At 46.7% G+C, this 20,593-nt stretch overlaps 1 protein-coding gene across 2 annotated transcripts in view; it reads left to right on the top strand.

Annotated features, from left to right (window-relative positions):
* The window catches only part of notch3 (notch receptor 3), a 224,764-nt gene that overhangs the window by 166,098 nt on the left and 38,073 nt on the right, over positions 1-20,593 (top strand). Inside the window, exons 16-21 of one of the 2 annotated variants that reach the window (XM_063035973.1) lie at positions 4,473-4,592; positions 4,755-4,907; positions 8,711-8,939; positions 14,276-14,477; positions 17,905-18,058; positions 19,781-19,965. In XM_063035973.1, coding sequence (XP_062892043.1) covers positions 4,473-4,592; positions 4,755-4,907; positions 8,711-8,939; positions 14,276-14,477; positions 17,905-18,058; positions 19,781-19,965 — 1,043 coding nt within the window. Of the gene's footprint in view, positions 1-4,472; positions 4,593-4,754; positions 4,908-8,710; positions 8,940-14,275; positions 14,478-17,901; positions 18,059-19,780; positions 19,966-20,593 lie in introns of both variants that reach the window. The other variant, XM_063035972.1, reaches the window with a different exon arrangement.

The raw sequence follows: 20,593 nt of genomic DNA, 5'->3' as shown, positions 1-20,593 counted from the left end.
GCTAGTCTGACCTCACTAGTTGGGAAGATGTTGGAGTCAATTGTTAAGGACGTGGTTTCAGGGTACTTGGAGGCACATGATAAAATAGGTCATAGTCGGCATGGTTTCCTCAACAGAAAATCTTGCCTGACAAATCTGTTGGAATTCTTTGAAGAAATAACAAGCAGGATAGACAAAGGAGAATCAGTTGATGTTGTACATTTGGATTAGAGAGTCCCTGACATGTTTCCACACCTCAGGCTGCTGAATAAGCACGAGCCCATGGTATTACAGGAAAGATTCTAGCATGGATAAAGCAGTGGCTGATTGGCAGGAGGCAAAGAATGGGAATAAAAGGAGCCTTTTCTCATTTGCTGCCAGTGATTAGTGGTATTCCACTGTGTTGGGACCGATTCTTTTTATGTTCTATGTTAATGATTTGGATGATGGAATTGATGGCTTCGTTGCAAAGTTAGCAGATGATGCGAAGATAGGTGGAGGCCAGGTAGTTTTGAAGAAGTAGAGAGGCTACAGAAGGACTTGGATAGATTAGGAAAATGGGCAAAGAAGTAGCAGATGGAATACAGTATCGGGAAGTATATAGTCATGCACTTTAGTAGAAGAAATGAAAGGGTTGGTTATTTTCTAATAGGTTTATGTATATTTAAGGCAGAGGTTGATAGACTCTATGATCAAAGAGTTAAAGAGCACTACAGCACAGAAACAGGCCCTTTGGCCTATCTAGTCTGTGCCAAACTATAATCTGCCTAGTCCCATTGACCAGAATCCAGCCCATACCCCTCCCAATCTTGTACCTATCCAAATTCTCTAAAATATTGAAATCCAACCTGCATCTATCATTTCCACTGGCATTGAAGTACTTCAATTAGTCTTCTGTAATTCAAGACTAGAAAACACCAAGCGTAGTTTGACAAAACTTTTATACAGCTAAAACATGACTTCTGAATCTTATTGTTCCTGATGTCGAGTTTTGATCCCAAAGATCGACAGTCCCTTTCATTCCACAGAGGCTGCTCAGCCCACTGGGGTCCTCCAGCAGATTGTTCGTTGTTCTTAGTTTCAGCACCTGCAGTCTCTTGTGCCTTCCTGCCTCTTATACTCAGTTGCCTGATTAATAAAAGCAAGCATGCCTATCAACACACACAAAATGCTGGAGGAACTTGGCAGGCCAGGCAGCATCTATGGAAAAGAGTAAACAGTCGACATTACGGGTCAAGACCTATCGTCAGGACTAGGAAGCATGCCATATGCCTTCTTCAACACCCTATATACTTGTGCATCCACTTTTATGGAGTTATGAACTTGGACCAACCCCAATATCCCTCTGAACATCAGTGCTATTAAAGGTCCTGCCACTTATTATACACTTTCCCCTTACATTTAATCTCCTGGAGTGCAACACCTCACTCTGAAACTCCAGAAGTAATTTGGGAGTATGGAATCACATTAAGATCATTGGGAGTTTACAGAGAGATGTTGGCTCACACCATTGGAGGGTTTATGGATTGAACCTGACACAATGGATATGTTCACAGAGATGGTACTGTTAAGATGCAGGTGTACAAGATGATGAGAGGCATAGATCGAGTGGAAAGCCAGAGATATTTTCTCAGGGCAGAATGGCTAACACAAGGAAGCCTAACTTAAAGACGTTGAGAGGAAAATATAGGGGAGATGTCTGTCAGAGGCAGGTTTATTACACAGAAGGTGGTAGCCGCATGGAACGCACTGCCAGGCGTTGTGGTAGAAACAGGTACATTAGGGATATTTTAGAGATACTTAGGTAATGTACATGGATGAAAGAAAAATTGAGGGCGACATAGGAGGGAAGGTTTAGATTGAGACAGGGGCAAGTTAAAGTGTCGGCACAACATCATAGCCCATGCTATTCTAAGTTCTATGTTCATAAAACCATTGGATGGATTTATGGAGATAATCCTGTTTGCACCATAGGATGAGTTTATGGAGATGGTCCTGTTCAGATCATTGGATGGGTTTACGGAGATAATCCTGTTCAGACCATTGGATGGTTTGTTGGAGATAATCCTGTTCAGACCATTGGATGGGTTTATGGACATGGTCCTGTTTAGTCCATTGGATGGGTTTATGGATATAGTTCTGTTCAGACCATTGGGTGGGTTAATGGACATAGTTCTGTTCAGACCATTGGATGGGTTTATGGAAATAATCCTGTTTAGTCCATTGGATGGGTTTATGGAGATAAATCTGTTCAGACCATTGGGTGGGTTTATGGATATAATCCTGTTTAGTCCATTGGATGGGTTAATGGAGATAATCCTGTTCAGACCATTGGATGGGTTAACGGACAGGGTTCCGTTCAGACCACTGGGTGGGTTAATGAACATGGTTCTGTTCAGACCATTGGATGGGTTAATGGACATGGTTCCGTTCAGACCATTGCGTGGGCTTATGGAGATAATCCCGTTCAGACCATTGCGTGGGCTTATGGAGATAATCCTGTTCAGACCATTGGATGGGTTAATGGACATGGTCTTGTTCAGACCATTGGATGGGTTTATGGAGATAATCCTGTTCAGACCATTGAATGGGTTTACAGACATGGTCCTGTTCAGACCTTTGGATGGGTTAATGGACATGGTTCTGTTCAGACCATTGGATGGGTTAATGGACATGGTTCCGTTCAGACCACTGGGATGGGTTAATGGCCTTTGTTCTGTTCAGACCATTGGCTGGGTTAACGGACAGGGTTCCGTTCAGACCATTGGGTAGGTTAATGGACATGGTTCTGTTCAGATCATTGGATGGGTTAATGGAGCTAATCCTGTTCAGACCATTGCATGGGTTTACAGACATGGTCCTGTTCAGACCATTGGATGGGTTAATGGACATGGTTCTGTTCAGACCATTGGGTGGGTTAATGGACTTTGTTCTGTTCAGACCATTTGATGGGTTAATGGACAGGGTTCCGTTCAGACCATTGGGTGGGTTAATGGACATGGTTCTGTTCAGACCATTGGGTGGGTTAATGGACTTTGTTCTGTTCAGACCATTTGATGGGTTAATGGACATGGTTCCGTTCAGACCATTGGGTGGGTTAATGGACTTTGTTCTGTTCAGACCATTTGATGGGTTAATGGACAGGGTTCCGTTCAGACCATTGGGTGGGTTAATGGACATGGTTCTGTTCAGACCATTGGGTGGGTTAATGGACTTTGTTCTGTTCAGACCGTTGGATGGGTTAATGGACATGGTTCTGTTCAGACCATTGGATGGGTTAATGGACAGGGTTCTGTTCAGACCATTGGATGGGTTAATGGACATGGTTCCGTTCAGACCATTGGATGGGTTAATGGACATGGTTCCGTTCAGACCATTGGATGGGTTAATGGGCATGGTTCTGTTCAGACCATTGGATGGGTTAATGGACATGGTTCTGTTCAGACCACTGGGATGGGTTAATGGCCTTTGTTCTGTTCAGACCATTGGATGGGTTAACGGACATGGTTCCGTTCAGACCATTGGATGGGTTAATGGACAGGGTTCCGTTCAGACCATTGGATGGGTTAATGGACATGGTTCCGTTCAGACCATTGGATGGGTTAATGGACAGGGTTCCGTTCAGACCATTGGATGGGTTAATGGACATGGTTCTGTTCAGACCATTGGATGGGTTAATGGACATGGTTCCCTTCAGACCATTGGGTGGGTTAATGGACAGGGTTCCGTTCAGACCATTGGATGGGTTAATGGACATGGTTCCGTTCAGACCATTGGATGGGTTAATGGACAGGGTTCTGTTCAGACCATTGGATGGGTTAATGGACATGGTTCCGTTCAGACCATTGGATGGGTTAATGGACAGGGTTCTGTTCAGACCATCGGATGGGTTAATGGACATGGTTCCGTTCAGACCATTGGATGGGTTAATGGACATGGTTCCGTTCAGACCATCGGATGGGTTAATGGACATGGTTCCATTCAGACCATTGGATGGGTTAATGGACAGGGTTCCGTTCAGACCATTGGATGGGTTAATGGACAGGGTTCCGTTCAGACCATTGGGTGGGTTAATTGACATGGTTCTGTTCAGACCATTGGATGAGTTAATGGACAGGGTTCCGTTCAGACCATTGGATGGGTTAATGGACAGGGTTCCGTTCAGACCATTGGGTGGGTTAATTGACATGGTTCTGTTCAGACCATTGGATGAGTTAATGGACAGGGTTCCGTTCAGACCATTGGGTGGATTTACAGAGAGAGCCCAATTCATGAGTTTGCAAAAATGAATCCTGTTAACAGCACTGATTGGGCTTACAAAAAAAATGTCCTGCTGATGCTGTTGATGGGTTTGCAGAGAAGGGGAAAGAAACGGAGATTCCCACCAGTACCGTCTGAGGTGGGTTTAACAAGGCAGTCCTGTGAGAGCATTTACCCAGAGTCCCACAGACAAAAAAAAAGCCAGTGACATTTGTGCCTTCCTCTGTCTGCAGGTGAGAACTGTGAGAATGTGCTGGTTCCATGTTCCCCCAACCCCTGTGAGAACGGTGGCTTCTGTGACCACACTCTTGACTACGAGGACTTTGTGTGCACCTGTGCAGACGGCTGGCAAGGTAACGGGAACGCAGGAAACCCTTCCCTGGCAGTGGGGGCTGGAGATAATAATTCTGTGTGTGGTGCTGGTGCATATGAGCATTTACTAATTAATGAAGAGTGATCCATGTTTTTATGGCTTCCTTTTTCCCTCCCTCCCACACACACACCCACGGCCCCAGGACACATCTGTCAAGTGGATGTTGACGAGTGTGCATCAAACCCTTGCAAGAACCGAGGCACTTGCACCAACACGCTGGGGAGCTATATTTGTACGTGTGGGCCGGGCTTTGCAGGTCATGACTGTGAGACCGATGTCAATGACTGTAACCCAAGTGAGTATTTATTAATGATCCAGCAATCAGTGCTCGCTGCTTGAGAGCTGTCGCAACAAGAGACGTTCCTTCTTGGTTTTGCTTTCCCTTTCTCAGTTGGTTCCTAAACTGAGGGAGAGAGAGCGAAACCCTATTCTGTCCCCAGATTAGGCTCCATCCTCCCCTGCTCAGTTCTTTTTACCTATCCTAACTTCCCCCCATGTCTACTGGAGCTTTGTGCATTCTCACCCGTGATCTTGAAATCACTTCCCTCAGCTGCAGTAGAGTAGTGGTTAGTGTAATATTGCAGTGCCAGTGATTCAGTTCAATTCCCGCTGCTGTCTGCAAGCACTTTGTATATTCTCTGTGGCCCCGTGGGTTTCCTTCGAGTGTTCCGGCTTCCTACCGCATTCCAAAGACGTATGGGTTAGAAGATGTATTCACGAGGAACTCTGCAGATGCTGGAAATTCAAGCAACACACATCAAAGTTGCTGGTGAACGCAGCAGGCCAGGTAGCGTCTCTAGGAAGAGGTACAGTTGACGTTTCGGGCCGAGACCCTTCGTCAGGACTAACTGAAGGAAGAGCCAGTAAGAGATTTGAAAGTGGGAGGGGGAAGGGGAGATCCAAAATGATAGGAGGGGGAGGGATGGAGCCAAGAGTTGGACAGGTGATTGGCAAAGGGGATATGAGAGGATCATGGGACAGGAGGCCCATGGAGAAAGACGGGGGGGGGGACCCAGAGGATGGGCAAGGGGTATAGTGAGAGGGACAGAGGGAGAAAAAGGAGAGAGAGAGAAAGAATGTGTGTATATAAATAAATAATGGATGGGGTACGAGGGGGAGGTGGGGCATTAGCGGAAGTTAGAAAAGCCAATGTTCATGCTATCAGGTTGGAGGCTAGAAGATGAATTAGTTACATGGGTGCGTTAGGGCAGAAGGGCCTGTTACTGTGGGGTATGTCTAAATAGGATAGTATAAAAGCCAGTGGCCACTCATTCAGCTGCTTGTGAAAAGCCATTCACCCCAAAACACAAAACCAGAACTCACCTGCCCCTCCTTGGCCGTTCCCAAGTATGGCCACTGTCCTTTCAGCCCTTCTCTGGCTCCGTCACCCCTCTGCTTGGAATATAGAGGTCGAAGGTGAGCTGGAAGTTGGGGTCCGACACGTGCAGCTCCCAGCTCTGCTGCATGACTCTGCACTGGACCCAATGCTGGAGGCAGGTTTGCCAGGCTGTGGCTGTGCCACATCTGCCCCTCAGCCTAATGATGAGGGCTGGTGCAAGAAGTCCATTACTTACTGGAAAATTACCTTCCATTAATTTTTAGTAGTTTGATGCTTTACATTGCATTTGTTTACTTTTTAAAACTTCTTTCAATCTTTTATTTGAGCAGTTTTTAATGGATATTGTTTAAAGGCTTTTAACTCCTTAAGCTATCCACATCAGCCACTTCTCTCCACCTTTGATCCCCCCCGCCATGCACTGCCACTTTACGCTTATACTCCACAGCTCATACCTACACCGACACAGACACTGACCTACTGTGTTTCCATATACCCTGCTGCTACCTAGAGGAGACCCTCTTGCCAAGAGTAACTTGGTCTCTTTCTCACTTCCCGACGGATTCACCTTATTTGGTTTATTTGTTCTGAGATGTAGCACGGAACGAGCCCTTCTGGTCCAACAAGCCACACCATCCTCTTACTTAACACGAACCTAATCACCGGACAGCTTACAATGACCTGGATGAGGAAGTGGAGGGATGGGTTAGGAAGTTTGCTGATGACACAAAGGTTGGGGGTGTCGTGGATAGTGTGGAGGGCTATCAGAGGTTACAACGGGACATGGATATGATGCAAATCTGGGCTGAGAAGTGGCAGATGCAGTTCGAACCAGATAAGTGTGAAGTGGTTCATTTTGCTAGGTCAAATATGCTGGCAGAATATAGTATTAGAAGTAAGACTCTTGGCAGTGTGGAGGATCAGAGGAATCTTGGGGTCTGAGTCCATAGGACGCTCAAAGCAGCTGCGCAGGTTGACTCTGTGGTTAAGAAGGCATATGGTATATTGGCCTTCATTAATCGTGGAATTGAATTTAGGAGCCAAGAGGTAATGGTGCAGCTATATAGGACCCCACTTGGAGTACTGTGCTCAGTTCTGGTCGCCTCACTACAGGAAGGACGTGGAAACCAAAGAAAGGGTGCAGAGGAGATTTACAAGGATGTTGCCTGGACTGGGGAGCATGCCTTATGAAAACAGGTTGAGTGAACTCGGCCTTTTCTCCTTGGAGCGACGGAGGATGAGAGGTGACCTGACAGATGTGTACAAGATGATGAGAGGCATTGATCGTGTGGATAGTCAGAGGCTTTTTCCCAGGGCTGAAGTGGCTGCCACAAGAGGGCACAGGTTTAAGGTGCTTGGGAGTAAGTACAGAGGAGATGTCAGGGGTAAGTTTTTTATGCAGAGAGTGGTGAGTATGTGGAATGGGCTGCCAGCAACAGTGGTGGAGGCAGATACGATAGGGTCTTTTAAGAGACTTTTGGATAGGCACATGGAGCTTAGAAAAATAGAGGGCTATGGGTAACCCTAGGTAATTTGTAAGGTAGGGACACGTTTGGCACAACTTTGTGGGCCGAAGGGCCTGTATTGTGCTGTAGGTTTTCTATGTTTCTGTGTTTCTATGACCAATTAATCTACTAACTGGTATGTCTTTAGACTGTGGGAGGAAACCAGAGCACTCAGAGAAAACCCACATGGTCATGGGATGAGCGTACAAACTGCTTGCAGACAGCGTTGGGATTGAACTGTGAACTTACGGAATGCCCCGAGCTGCAGTAGCACCGTGCCACTTGCTGTAGATACGATCAGTCTATGTACAGAAGTACGTGTGTGGCCAGACCCAACAGTTACTTGTACACTCTGTTTTATAGGATTGCTTTATATTTATATTTATTTTGTTTCTTTATGCTGCATTGGATCCGGAGTAACGTTTTGTCCTCCTTTACACGTGTGGACAGAAGAATGACAATTATCGATCTTGAATCTTGAACAGCGGTGCGCTGTGAGTGGTCATCTGTGTGTTCTGGGGGCAGGGCCCTGGGATCTGAGCCCTGAGGCCTAACCACTGTGCTCAACTCACAGTCACAGTGAGGAGTTTGCTTTTCATCTCTACTGGCTCTGTGTAAGACTAACCAACCTCCATTGCCCTTCCCATTCCCTCTTGTCTGGCAAGCTTTCAGATACTTGTCCAGCTCTCTTTACAACTCAATCTATTCCTATATCCTTGGTAGCATTTTCCTGGCTCTATCAACTCCAACAAGCTTTCCTCGCGGCATTTTTTTGGTTCTTCTACCAGTTACCTTCATTCTGCTTCCATTGGGTATTGATATGTTACCAAAATTAAGAGGTTCTCTCTGCCTTGACTCTTCTAAATTCTGCTCCAATCTCTAAGCGTCCTTATTGTTTACAAGAATGATAGTCCCTTCTTTGGTTAAGCAACATAACTAAGTTCCTTTATTCTTGGAATTATTTTCGTGAAACTTTTCTGACTCTTTCAAAGTTCCAAAATAGTGACAGACAGACTATGGGCAGGAGACGGCCACTAGCCTCTGAGCCGTCTCTGTCAATTAATAAGCTGATTTGTTTGTAATGTCATGTCCACATTCCTGGTAACCTTCCACACACTCCCCCCCATTTACCTCTTGATGATAGGAGCTTCCTGCACACAAGTAGACTGCTGCACTTCATAATAACCTAAAAAGCTTGCCAAGTTTCTCTGGCTGAGATGAAGTGTGGACGTTAACTTTTCGTTCTTCTCGCCCCAGACCCCTGCGTGAACGGTGGTTCCTGCCTGGATGGCGTCAACTCGTTCGTTTGCAGCTGCCTGCCGGGCTTCACGGGCACCAAGTGCGCCGACGAGGTCAACGAGTGCGAGAGCAGCCCGTGCCGCAATGGAGGCTCCTGCACGGACTACGTCAACAGCTACACTTGCAGCTGCAAGGCCGGGTTCAATGGGCTTCACTGTGAGAACAATATTCAGGACTGCACAGAGAGGTCAGTGAGTCAGGCTGCTCCCGCTACCACAGTACATGAGCTTGCCGCTAGCCCAAGTCTCCCAAAGCTGCGCTGCAAGCTGATATTACACTAAGATTTGCAATTCCGGCATTCCCAGCACTTCAGAGCTCAAAAATAGACCCTTCAGCCCATCTAGTTTACCACTATTCTGCCTAGTCCCATTGACCTGCACCTGAACCATAGCCCTCCATAACCTCCCATCCATGAACTTATCCAAACTTCTCTTAAGTTCTGAAAGGAAACCCACATCCAGCACTTCTGCTGGCAGCTCATTCCACATTCTCAACACCCTCTGAGTGAAGAAGATCCCCTCATGGTTCTCTTTAAATATTTCACCTTTCACCCTTAATCCATGACCTCTTGATCTCGTTTCAGCTAACCTCAGTGGAAAATTCTTGCACTTACTTATATATATATATATATATATATATATATATATATATATATATCACATAATTTAGTATATCAAATCTCCCCTCATTCTCCTACCTCCAGACCTATTCACCCTTTCCCTATAACTCTGGTCCTCAAATTCCGGCAACATCCTTATAAGTTATCTCTGTACTCTTTCGATCTTGTTGATATCTTTACAGTAAGTAGGTGACCAGATCGGCGCACGATACTCCACAATTACTCCTTGGCAACATTTAACATAACATCCCAACTCCTGTACTCAATACTTTGATTGATAAAGGCCAAAAGCTCACTCCACAACACCACTATCCTGTGATGTCACTTTCAAGAGATTATGGATCTGTATTGCCAGATCCCTCTGTTTTTCTGCTCTCCTCAGTGGCCTACCTTGACCTTTGGTACCTAACCAAGGTTATTGGATGTTACTGGACATACTGGAGTTGGTTATTACTGTCACGTGTTCCAAGATACAGTGAAAAGCTTTGGCTTGCGTGCCATCCCAATAGATCCGTCCATACACAGGTACACCAAGGTTGTAATACAGAATGAGGAATGCAGCGAGTGTCGCCATTACAGAGCAGATGCAGTGCAGGAAGACAAATACATTTCAAAGGCCACCACCAGGTAGATCAGAAGGTCATCTTCCAGCCAAAGTCAAGTTTATTGTCATATGCACGGGTACATGTATGAACAGGTGCAATGAAAAGCTTACTACCCAGTGCCAGTAAAGGAGCATTCACAAATAAATTATGAACAAGTTGTACAGGAAAGAACGCAATGTCCATTTTAGTGCTAACTGATCACCATGGTTATAGTCATAGACATACCTTATTGATCCCGAGGGATATTGGTTTTCGTTCCAGTTGCACCATAAATAATTAAATAGTAATAAAACCATAAATAATTAAATAGTAATATGTAAATTATGCCAGGAAATAAGTCCAGGACCAGCCTATTGGCTCAGGGTGTCTGACCCTCCAAGGGAGGAGTTGTAAAGTTTGATGGCCACAGGCAGGTATGACTTCCTATGACGCTCAGTGTTGCATCTAGTTTTGCTAAACTGTAGCAGTTATCATTGTACTGGTAGTTTCAAGAACTGAATGGTTGAAGGGAAGTGGCTGCTGTTGACCTGATGGGGTGGGTCTTCAGGCTGCTGTATCTCCCACTTGGTGGCAGCAGCAAGAAAAAGTCATGGCCTGGATGGTGGAGATGTTGCCTTCTCGAGGAAGCACCTGCTGTAGAGACGACTAATGGTGGAGAGGGGATGTTTCCATGATAAATTGGGCCGTGTCCACTACTCCCTGCAGCTTCTTGCATTCCTGTGCATTCAAGTTGCTGCACCCAGATGGGATACTTCCAACACTACATCTCTAGACGGTTGTTAGAGCATTTGGTGACAAGCCAAACCTTCTTAGCCTCCTAAGAAAGTAAAGAAGTTGGAGCACCTTCCTTGTGACAGCATCTGTGTGCTGGGGGCGAAGCAGGTCACCTGACTTCTCATATATTTAGCCATTGAGAGGTCTGTTCAAGAGTCTGATAACAGTGGGATAGAAGACGACCTTGAGCTTGATGGTCCATATTCTTAAATTTTAGTATCTCTTGCCCGATGGGCGGGAGGAGAGAGGGAATGACCTGGCTGGGAGGGCTCCTTGATTACATGGGCTGTTTTCCTGAGGCAGTGAGGTGTGTAATTGGAGTCAGCGGAGGGGAGGCTATTTTGCAGCATGGGCTGGGCTGTGTTCACAACTCTCTGCAGTTCGAATGGATGTTACTGCTACTCCTGAGTTTGGCAACACGTTTATATTTCACTTTTTTTTCCCAAGTGAGTTCAACAGGATTGGGAAATAGAAGGCAGTAAATTTAAGCTGCAAGTTTTGGCTTGTACGTTTCAGCTTTGTCAAGGCCGTCGTGTTCTGATGAGCCAAGTAGATCTGTTGACGCAACAGGGTTTTAATTCTCACAAGCTGACAGATAGGGGATCCCTGCTGAGAAAATCTCCCTGAGCTCGAAGTATGTTTGGCTCAAGAGTTGAGGAGTGACAGGGTAGTGCAGCGGCTAGCGCAACGCTGCCCAGTGCCGGCGACTCGGGTTCAATTCTCGCCATTCTCTGTGAGGAGTTTGTACGTTCTCCTCATGATTGCTTGAGCTTATTCTAGTTGCTCCCGTTTTCTCCCACGTCCCGCAGGCGTACTGGTTAATTGGTGTTTGGGCGCCATGGGCTCATTGGGCTGGAAAGGCCTGTTCGCATGTTTTTATCTCTGAATAAAAAGAAATATGTCAAATTTTACTAAGTACAAATATAGCTGCAGGTGGTTAAGTACAATTTCAATGTACAGTGGCTAAATTAAATATCTTGAAATGTAGATGAGTGGTTCTGAAGAATTATCGATAAAGCAAACACCTCACTGGGACAAAGAGATTCCCATGGATTGTCTAAAGACTCCAAACATTCAAAATATCCTGGCTCAGTCAAAGTATTGTGAGGTGCACAAGCATTCTATGTGAAAGAAGACACGTTTCAATGGATGCATTTTAATACTGGGTTCATACTTCCGTAATTCATCCCAGCACTTGGAAGGGTGTAGTGATATCAATTCATGTGCCCTGGGATGTCTGTGAAACTTTAGTTATAGACTGAATAAACCTGCCTAGAACCATGTTTGATTGGGACATTGCCAATTAAATATATCACACGATAAAAGATATTAAACAAGGCCTTGGCTTAATAACTAAGCTCCTATCTTAATCAAGATCAGTTCAAACTGCTGAAAGATTCACTTAGTTTTAAATGAAACTCATTAACTCTTTAGGTTGCACAATTCCTTAGTTAATTTTCACATCTTCGAAATCGACAACTTATATTTTAAGTATTACTCATTCTGTAAGAACCTGGCCAGTATTCAGTGCAGCAGTTCCTTCTCAGGGACTAGTGATCTTCTGCATTTGCTGGTCCTCGGAGTTATTGCTGTTGGTCATCTCATGAGGCGGCTTTCCATACGTTTCTTCGTGCGATCATTTGAGTGGAGTATGATGTGTGTTGTCTATTAGCGGGTCTTCAGGTGGCTGGAGAGGCAGATCTGTATTCCATGTATTCTGCTGCCGTGTGGGCAAGAGTAAATGATGCCTGTGGCTAGTGGTTGGGTCTTCTGGGTGTTCAGTCACTCCTTTCGCAGCTGCGCTTTGTTCTCTGCAGCACAGCAGGGGTTATTCACATGAAGCAAAGTTCCCTCTTGCTCAGATTTCCTCCAGGTCTATCCACGCCTTCCAAGTTTTTAGATTTAATGTTCTTTGCACATCCATTTCAGCTACTACTTTGATCAAATTATGTACCTCCTATACCTAATAAAGTGGCCACTGAGTGTATGTTTGTGGTCTTCTGCTGCTGTAGCCCGTCCACTTCAACGTTCAACGTGTTGTGTGTTCAGAGATGCTCTTCTGCACTTCCCTGTTGTAATGTGTGGGTATTTGAGATGCAGTCGCCTTCCTGTCAACTCCAACCAGTCTGGCCATTCTCCTCTGTCTGCTCTCATTAACAAGGTGTTTTTGCCCAGAGAACTGCCACTCACTGGATGTCTTTTGTTCTTCACACCATTCTCTGTAAACAATCGAGACTGTCCTGCGTGAAAATCCCAGAACATCAGCGGTTCCTGAGATACTCAAACCACCCTGTCTGGCACCAACAAACACTACACAATCAGAGTCACTTAGATCATATTTCTTTCCTCTTCTGCTGCTTGGTCTGAACAACAGCTGAACCTCTTGACCATGTCTGCATGCTTTTATGCATTGAGTTGCTGCCACGTGATTGGCTGATTAGATATTCCCATTAACGAGCAGGTGTACAGGTGTACCTAATAAAGTGGCCACTGAGTGTAAAGCCATCCCATCTGACAGGCTGCCTCAGCTCTGCTCCTGCACTGAGTCTAACCAAGAGGGGTGCCAGAAGGAAATGATAGGCAGGTGAGGAAAAGAGAAGAGAAGGTGTAAGAGGGGAGCCAGAATGAGGAATGGAAAAAGAGACAAGGGGGAGGAGGAGAGAGTATGCCTCACTTATACCTTCTGGGTGAGTTGCCAATTCCAGCCTGTTCTCGTTGAAGAGAGCAGTTAACTGAATCAGTGCACGCTGCTACAGTTAATCAAACTAACATTGTAGACTTTGTTCAGGCAAAACATTTTCAACAAGGACTTAGTCTAGATACCTATCTCCAGTGAGCTAATAAATTGTGCACTAGATTAGGTTATCCCAGCTCAAGATCATGATCAGACAATCTTGCATGGTGATGTCGAAAGGATGTGCTGGTTTGGAGAGGAGGCTCACAGTAAGGATATTGGGAATGAAATAGGAGGAGCATTTGCTGGCTCTGAGCCTGTAATCGCTGGAGTTTAGAAGAACAAGGGGGAGTTTCATTGAAAGGTACCCTGTGTTGAAAGGCCTAGACAGAGTGGGCATGGAGAGGAGACTTCCTGTAGTGGGGGAGTCTAGGGCCGGAGAATACAGACTCAGAATACAGGAACATCCCTTTAGAACGGAGATGAGGAGGAATCTCTTTAGCCAAGGGATGGTGAATCTCTGAAACTGATTGTCATGGAGGCCAAGTGATTGGGTACATTTAAATTGGAGGTTGAAAGGTACTTGACTAGTCAGGAATTCAAAGGTTATGGGGAGAAGGCAAGAGAATGGTGCAGAAGTCTCGGTGGATGCAATGTCCTAATTGTTCTCCAATATTTTATGGGCTATTATTTTTCAGCAGGTGCAGCAAAATATCCTGCTGGATATTCGCTGGGACCTCCCAGCGGTTACTGAGAGGGTCTCATGTGACCACCATGGCATGAAAAACCCTGACTGTGGTCAGAACTGCTTCACATCAGAGGGCAAATGTTAATTTTACAATTTATTTCAGCTCCTGCTTCAATGGAGGGACCTGCGTAGACGGTATTAACATGTATACCTGCTACTGCCGCTCGGGCTTCACCGGTTCCAACTGCCAGCGCGACGTTGACGAATGTTACTCCCAGCCGTGCCTGAATGGTGGGGTGTGCGTCGATGGGCTGGAGACTTACAGGTGTACCTGTCCCCACGGTTACACAGGGGACCGGTGTCAGGTGAGCTTTGTTTAAAGTTGTATCTCTTGTGTAGTTCCATATCTCCTCTGTATATCCATTTTTACTTGATTGTTCTCTTCCCCCTCTCCCTGTCTCTCTCTCTCCCAGTCACTCCATCTCTCTCTTTCTCTCTCCCCGTCTCTCCTCCTCTTTCTCCGTCTCTCTCTCTCTCTCTCTCCCCCCCGTCTCTCCATCTCTCTCTCTCCGTCTCTCTCTCTCTCTCTCCGTCTCTCTCTCTCTCTCCCAGTCACTCCATCTCTCTCTTTCGCTCTCTCCATCTCTCTCTCTCTCTCTCTGTCACTTCATCTCTCTCTTTCTCTCTCCCCGTCTCTCCATCTCTCTCTCTCCGTCTCTCTCTCTCTCTCACCGTCTCTCTCTCTCCCAGTCACTCCATCTCTCTCTTTCGCTCTCTCCATCTCTCTCTCTCTCTCTCTGTCTCCCCATGTTCCTGTCTGTCTCTCCATCTCTCTATTGTTGTCTTTCTCTTTGCGTTCCTCCCTGTCTGTCTCTCTCCTTGCCTCTTCTTCCCTCACTCTGTCCCTTTATTTCCCTGTCTCCCCGCCCACCCGCCTTCCTTTTTCCTGCATACTCTCCCGCCTTCTCTGACATCCAGGACTCCCATTCTACACACCCTCCGATAACTAACTGTACATAATGACTAACCCACTACTTACAGCCTGACTGCACCCACTAACGGTAGTGAAATTGGAATTGGTAATTTTTTATTGTCACATGTACTGAGATACAGTGAGAAACTTGTCTTGCACACTGTTGATACAAATCAGATCATTACACAGTGCATTGAGGCAGAACAAGGTAAAACAGTAACTGAATGCAGAAGGAAGTGTAGCAGCTACAGCAACATTCCAGCACAGGTAGGTTGTGAGGTAGAGAGTCCATCTTGTCCTGGGAAGCCATTCAATAGTCTTATAACAGCCTGGCAGAGACAGTCCTTGAGCCTAGTCGTACATGCTGTCGGGTTTCAGGATCAGAATCGGGTTGATTATCATTGACATACAGTATATTGGGAAATTCGAACAACACACACAAAATGCTGGAGGAACTCAGCAGGCCAGGCAACATCTATGGGAAAGAGTAAACAGTCGACGTTTTGGGCCGAGACCCTTCATCAGGACTGGAGAACAAAAAAAGATAAGTCAGAGTAAGAAGGTGGGAGGAGGGGAGAAGAAATACAAGGTAGTAGGTGATGGGTGAGACTGGGAGAGGGGGAGAGGTGAAGTAAAGAGCTGGGAAGTCGATTGGTGACAGAGATACAAGGCTGGAGAAGGAGGAATCCGATGGGAGAGGACAGAAGGCCATGGAAGAAAAGGAACGGGGAGGGTCACCAGAGGGAGGTGATGGACAGGTAAGGAGATAAGGTGAGAGAGGTAAATGGGAGCGAGGAATGGTGGAGGGAGGGAACGTCAACTCAGACCATGAGAGGCTTGCGTTGGGCATTTTCATGCCTTACAAGGCACAGATTGGAAGTCTGTGTGGGGCGCCACTCCTCACACAGACTAGAACAATGTGTGATTAAGTGCCTTGCTCAAGGACACAAACACGCTGCCACAGCTGAGGCTTGAACTAGCGATCTTCAAATCACTAGACGAACACCTTAACCACTTGACCACGTGCCCAACACAAGGGGGGCATTACCGGATCTTCAAATCACTAGATGAACGCCTTAACCACTTGGCCACGTGCCCAACACAAGGGGGGGCATTACCAGATCTTCAAATCACTAGACAAACGCCCTAACCACTTGGCCACGTGCCCAACACAAGGGGGGGCATTACCAGATCTTCAAATCACTAGACGAATGCCTTAACCACTTGGCCACGTGCCCAACTCAAGGGGGGACATTACTGGAAGTTTAAGAAGTCAATGTTCATGCCATCAGGTTGGAGACTACCCAGATGGAATATAAGGTGTGGTTCCTCCAGCCTGAGTGTGTTCTCATCGTGACAGTAGAGGAGGCCATGGACTGACGTGTCAGAATGGGAACGGGAATTAGAATTAAAATGGATCGCCACCTGGGAGATCCTGTTTTTTTGGCAAACGGAGCACAGGTGCTCAGTGAAGTGGTCTCCCAGTGTAGATCAGGTCTGGTACAGGGGGCTTTACCGGGAGCACCAGATAACAGCAGATGACCCCAACACACTCGGGGGTGAAGTGTTGCCTCACCTGGAAGGACTGTTTGGGGCCCTGAATGGTAGTGAGGGAGGAGGTGTGGAGGCAGGTGTAGCACTTATTCTGCTTGCAGGGATAAGTGCCAGGAGGGAGATCAGTGGGGAGGGATGAGTGGACAAGGGAGTCGCATAGGGAGCGATCCCTGTGGAAAGCAGGAAGTGCAGGGCAGAGAAAGATGTGATTGGTGGTGGAACCCACTTGGAGGTGACGGAAGTTATGCAGAATTATGTGCTGGACACAGAGGTGAGGCGGGGTAGTAGGTGAGGACAAGAGGAACCCGATCCCTGGTGGGGTGGCGGGAGGATGAGGTGAGGGCAGACGTGCGCGAAATGGAAGCGATGCAGGTGAGGGCAGCGTTGATGGTGAAGGAAGGGAAGCCCCTTTCTTTGAAGAAGGAGGACATCTCCTTAGTTCTGGAATGAAAAGCCTCGTCTTGAGAGCTTGTATATATAAAAATAAACAAGTTGTTCGAAGAGGGCAACAATGGTGAGGCAGTGTTCATGGGTTCACGGACCATTCGGAAATCTGATGGCGGAGGGGCATAAAACAGTAAATGTGTGCTTCAGGCCCCTGAACCTCCTCTCTGATGATAGTAATGAGAAGAGGGCTGTGGTGGGGCTCCTTAGTGATGGGTGCCTCCCTATAGAGGCATCACCTGTTGAAGGTGTCCTTGATGGTGGGGAGGCAAGTGCCCATGATGCGAGCTGGCTGGAGTTTACAATGCTCTGCAGATCTCTCCGATCCTCTGCAGTGGCCCCTCCATCTCAGACGGTGATGCAACCAGTTAGAGTGCTCTGTATGGTCCCTCTGAAAAGATCTGCTGGTTACCAAATCTCCTCAAACTCCTAATGAAGCATAGCCGCTGGCACATCTTCTTCATAAGTGCATCAATATGTGGGCCCAGGATCATTTTAGATGTTGAGACTGCCTTGTGGGAGAGGGGACAAGAGAGAATGTCTGGGGTGGGTATGTGCCTTTGATTATGTTGGCTGCTTTACCGAGGCAGTGAAAAGCGCAGACAGGGTCCATGTGTGCACATTGCATGTCTCCAGCGTTGTTGTCAGGGTGGAGTTGTGTGGAATGGATTCTCCCTCTTGAGGACACCGGACAGTGAAGCTCGACGAGCCTCTCTCTGTCCCAGTTCATCTCGAGCTCACAGGGTGGCAGTGTGCTGCCTCGGGGAGATTTGCTCTGACGGGAATATTTGATGGGGCTGGTCTCCCTCTCCGCCCAGCAGGTGACGACGGACTGGTGCAGCAAGTTCCCCTGCAAGAACGGCGGGCAGTGTCGCGCGACGAGGCAGTCCTTCACCTGCGACTGTGTAAGCGGTTGGACCGGACGCTACTGTGACATCCCCAGCATGTCCTGCGAAGTGGCTGCAGCACAGAGAGGTAAGGGAGCCCGCACTGTGGTGTCCCCCGGGCTGTGGCAGCCACTCGAGCTGTATGGAGAAGCACGAAGAATTGTGCTTTGATGAAACTGCGCCAATGAGTCACACAGAAACTGGAGGTGTCAGACAGTGGTTTTAACATGGTAGAAGTTGCAGACTGTGCTAAACCAATCCCAAACCTGTGCAAAGTTCGAAGTTTAAAATTCACAAATAATAGTCGGTAATAATTATTAATAAAAAAAAGTACAAATCTGTCACCATATATCACCCTGAGATTCATTTTCTTGCAGGCATTTACAGTAGAACAAAGAAATAAACTAGAATCAGTGAAAAACTACATACAAAAACTAACAAACAACCAATGTGAAAAATAATTTAAATAAATAGATAGATAAATAATACTGAGAACATGGGTTGTAGAGTCCTTGAAACTGGGTCTCTGGGCGACAGTACATTGTGGAATAAGTTCAGTGTGGAGGTGCGTAAAGTTATCCATGCTGGTTCTACATCCTTTATGAACCAATGTGGATAACTTCCTTCAAACACTGTCATTTCGAGGGTTCTGAGGAAGTTAGTGCTAATGTTGAAAACTAAATTGGTAAGCACTCTAACTGTCCCTGGGACCATGTTGCTTTTCCTCATTGTGACTCCCCCACCCCCCCCACCCCATTTCCTAAAGGTGGGTAGGTCGGTAAATGAATTGGCCTCTGTAAACTGACTCCAAGGATTGGGATTGCCCTGTGCACTGGCCTGAAGTGATGTCCTTGGCTCTATAAGGTCACAGGGGAACATCATGCACCAGGACAAAACAGCCTGCATGATCATCGCAGTCACTCCTTGCATTTGATGGTAGCACCACTGCATCCACAAAACCCACAGTTATTCAACAAGAAAATATGCCGTCTGTTCTGAATCTCCTGTTCACAGACTGGCTCCATTCCCACTTAGTTTGTATGAAGCTTTTAGTCCATAAGTCATTGAAACAGAGACTGCCATTCGATCATGGCTGATTTATTTTCCCCATTCTCCCTGTAACCTTTGACAGCCTTATGAATCAAGAACCTATCATCCTCTGCTTTAAGTATGATTTGGCCCCTACAGCTGTCTGTGGCAATGAATTCCAGATTCATCGCCGTCTGGCCTGCGAAATTCTCCTTATCTCCTTTCCAAAAGGATGTCCTTCCATTCTGAGGCTGGTATTAGATTCTCCTGCTATTGAAAACCTCCTCACCGTGTCAACTCTGTCTAGACTGTTCAATATTTGAGATTCCCCCCCCCCCAACCCCATTCGTCTAAACTCCCATCATGTACAGGGCCATCAAACCTCCTCGTACATTAACCCTTTCATTATTCCTGGGGTAATTCTTGTAAACCTCTGGACCCTCTCCAATGTCAGCACATGCTTTCTCGGATATGGGGCCGAAAGTGGAACATGAAACATTACAGAACAGACCCTTTGGTTAATGTAATTTGGGGCCGAGCACGGTGCCAGTTTAAGCTAATCTCTTCAGCCTACACCTGAACCATTCTCTGCATTTTATGTGCTGAACCAAAAGCTCCTTGAACTCCCCTGGTTGCATCCGCCTCCACTGGTACCCTCTCCAGGCCCCAACACCTTCAGTGTAAAAACATTGCTCCGTGTATCCCCCATTTTTTTTTTGAATTTTGTGATACAGGAACAAATGCCTTCAGTTCTCACTTTGAAACCTGCTTTTCACTAAAGGAGTGGCCGTCACCCAGCTCTGCCACCACGGTGGGTCGTGTTTCAGCGCTGGCAGCACTCATTACTGCGTCTGTCCCAAGACCTACTCTGGCAGCTACTGTGAGATCGAGGTGGACCAGTGTGCCTCCAACCCATGTCACAACGGCGCCACCTGCAGGAGCTACATCGGAGGCTACCGATGTGAGGTGAGCAACAGGCAGCTTGCGGCTCTCTCCTGTTCCACCGCGGCTATTACTGCTCCCCGTCTCACACCGGGAATATTGCGTTCCGTTCTGGCCGCCCCCACTGCAGGGCGGAGGTGGAAGCTTTAGAGAGGGTGCAGAGGAGGTTTACCAGGATGCTGCCTGCATTAGAGAGCATGTCTTATGACAAAAAGATCTAGTGAGCTGGGATTTTCTCTTTGGAGCGAAGGAGGGTTGGAGATGATGAGAGGGATAGTTCTAGTGGATAACCAGAGACCTTTTTTCTGGGGCAGAAATGGTTCATACTGGAGGGGGGGCATAAATTTAAGATGATTAGAGGGATGTCAGAGGTGAGTTTTTTTACACAGAGTGGTGGGTGTGTGGAATGCCCTACCAAGGGTGGTGGTAGAGCTAGAAACATATGGTTATTTAAGAAACTCTTCGACAGGCACATGGATGATAGGGAAATGGAGAGCTGTGTAGGGGGGAAGAGTTGGGTTGATTTTAGAGTACATTAGAAGTTCGGCACAACATTGTGGGTCGAAGAGACTGTACTCATCATGTGACCTCACTGGCGGGAAAATTACATCATGTGACGTAATTACATCATGCTCATAAGACAGTCACAAGA

This window comes from Mobula hypostoma, chromosome 29, assembly GCF_963921235.1.
Source record: "Mobula hypostoma chromosome 29, sMobHyp1.1, whole genome shotgun sequence".
Taxonomy (NCBI): domain Eukaryota; kingdom Metazoa; phylum Chordata; class Chondrichthyes; order Myliobatiformes; family Myliobatidae; genus Mobula; species Mobula hypostoma.
The sequence above is the reverse complement of the archived record's forward strand: the minus strand, read 5'-3'. Positions and strand labels throughout refer to the sequence as shown.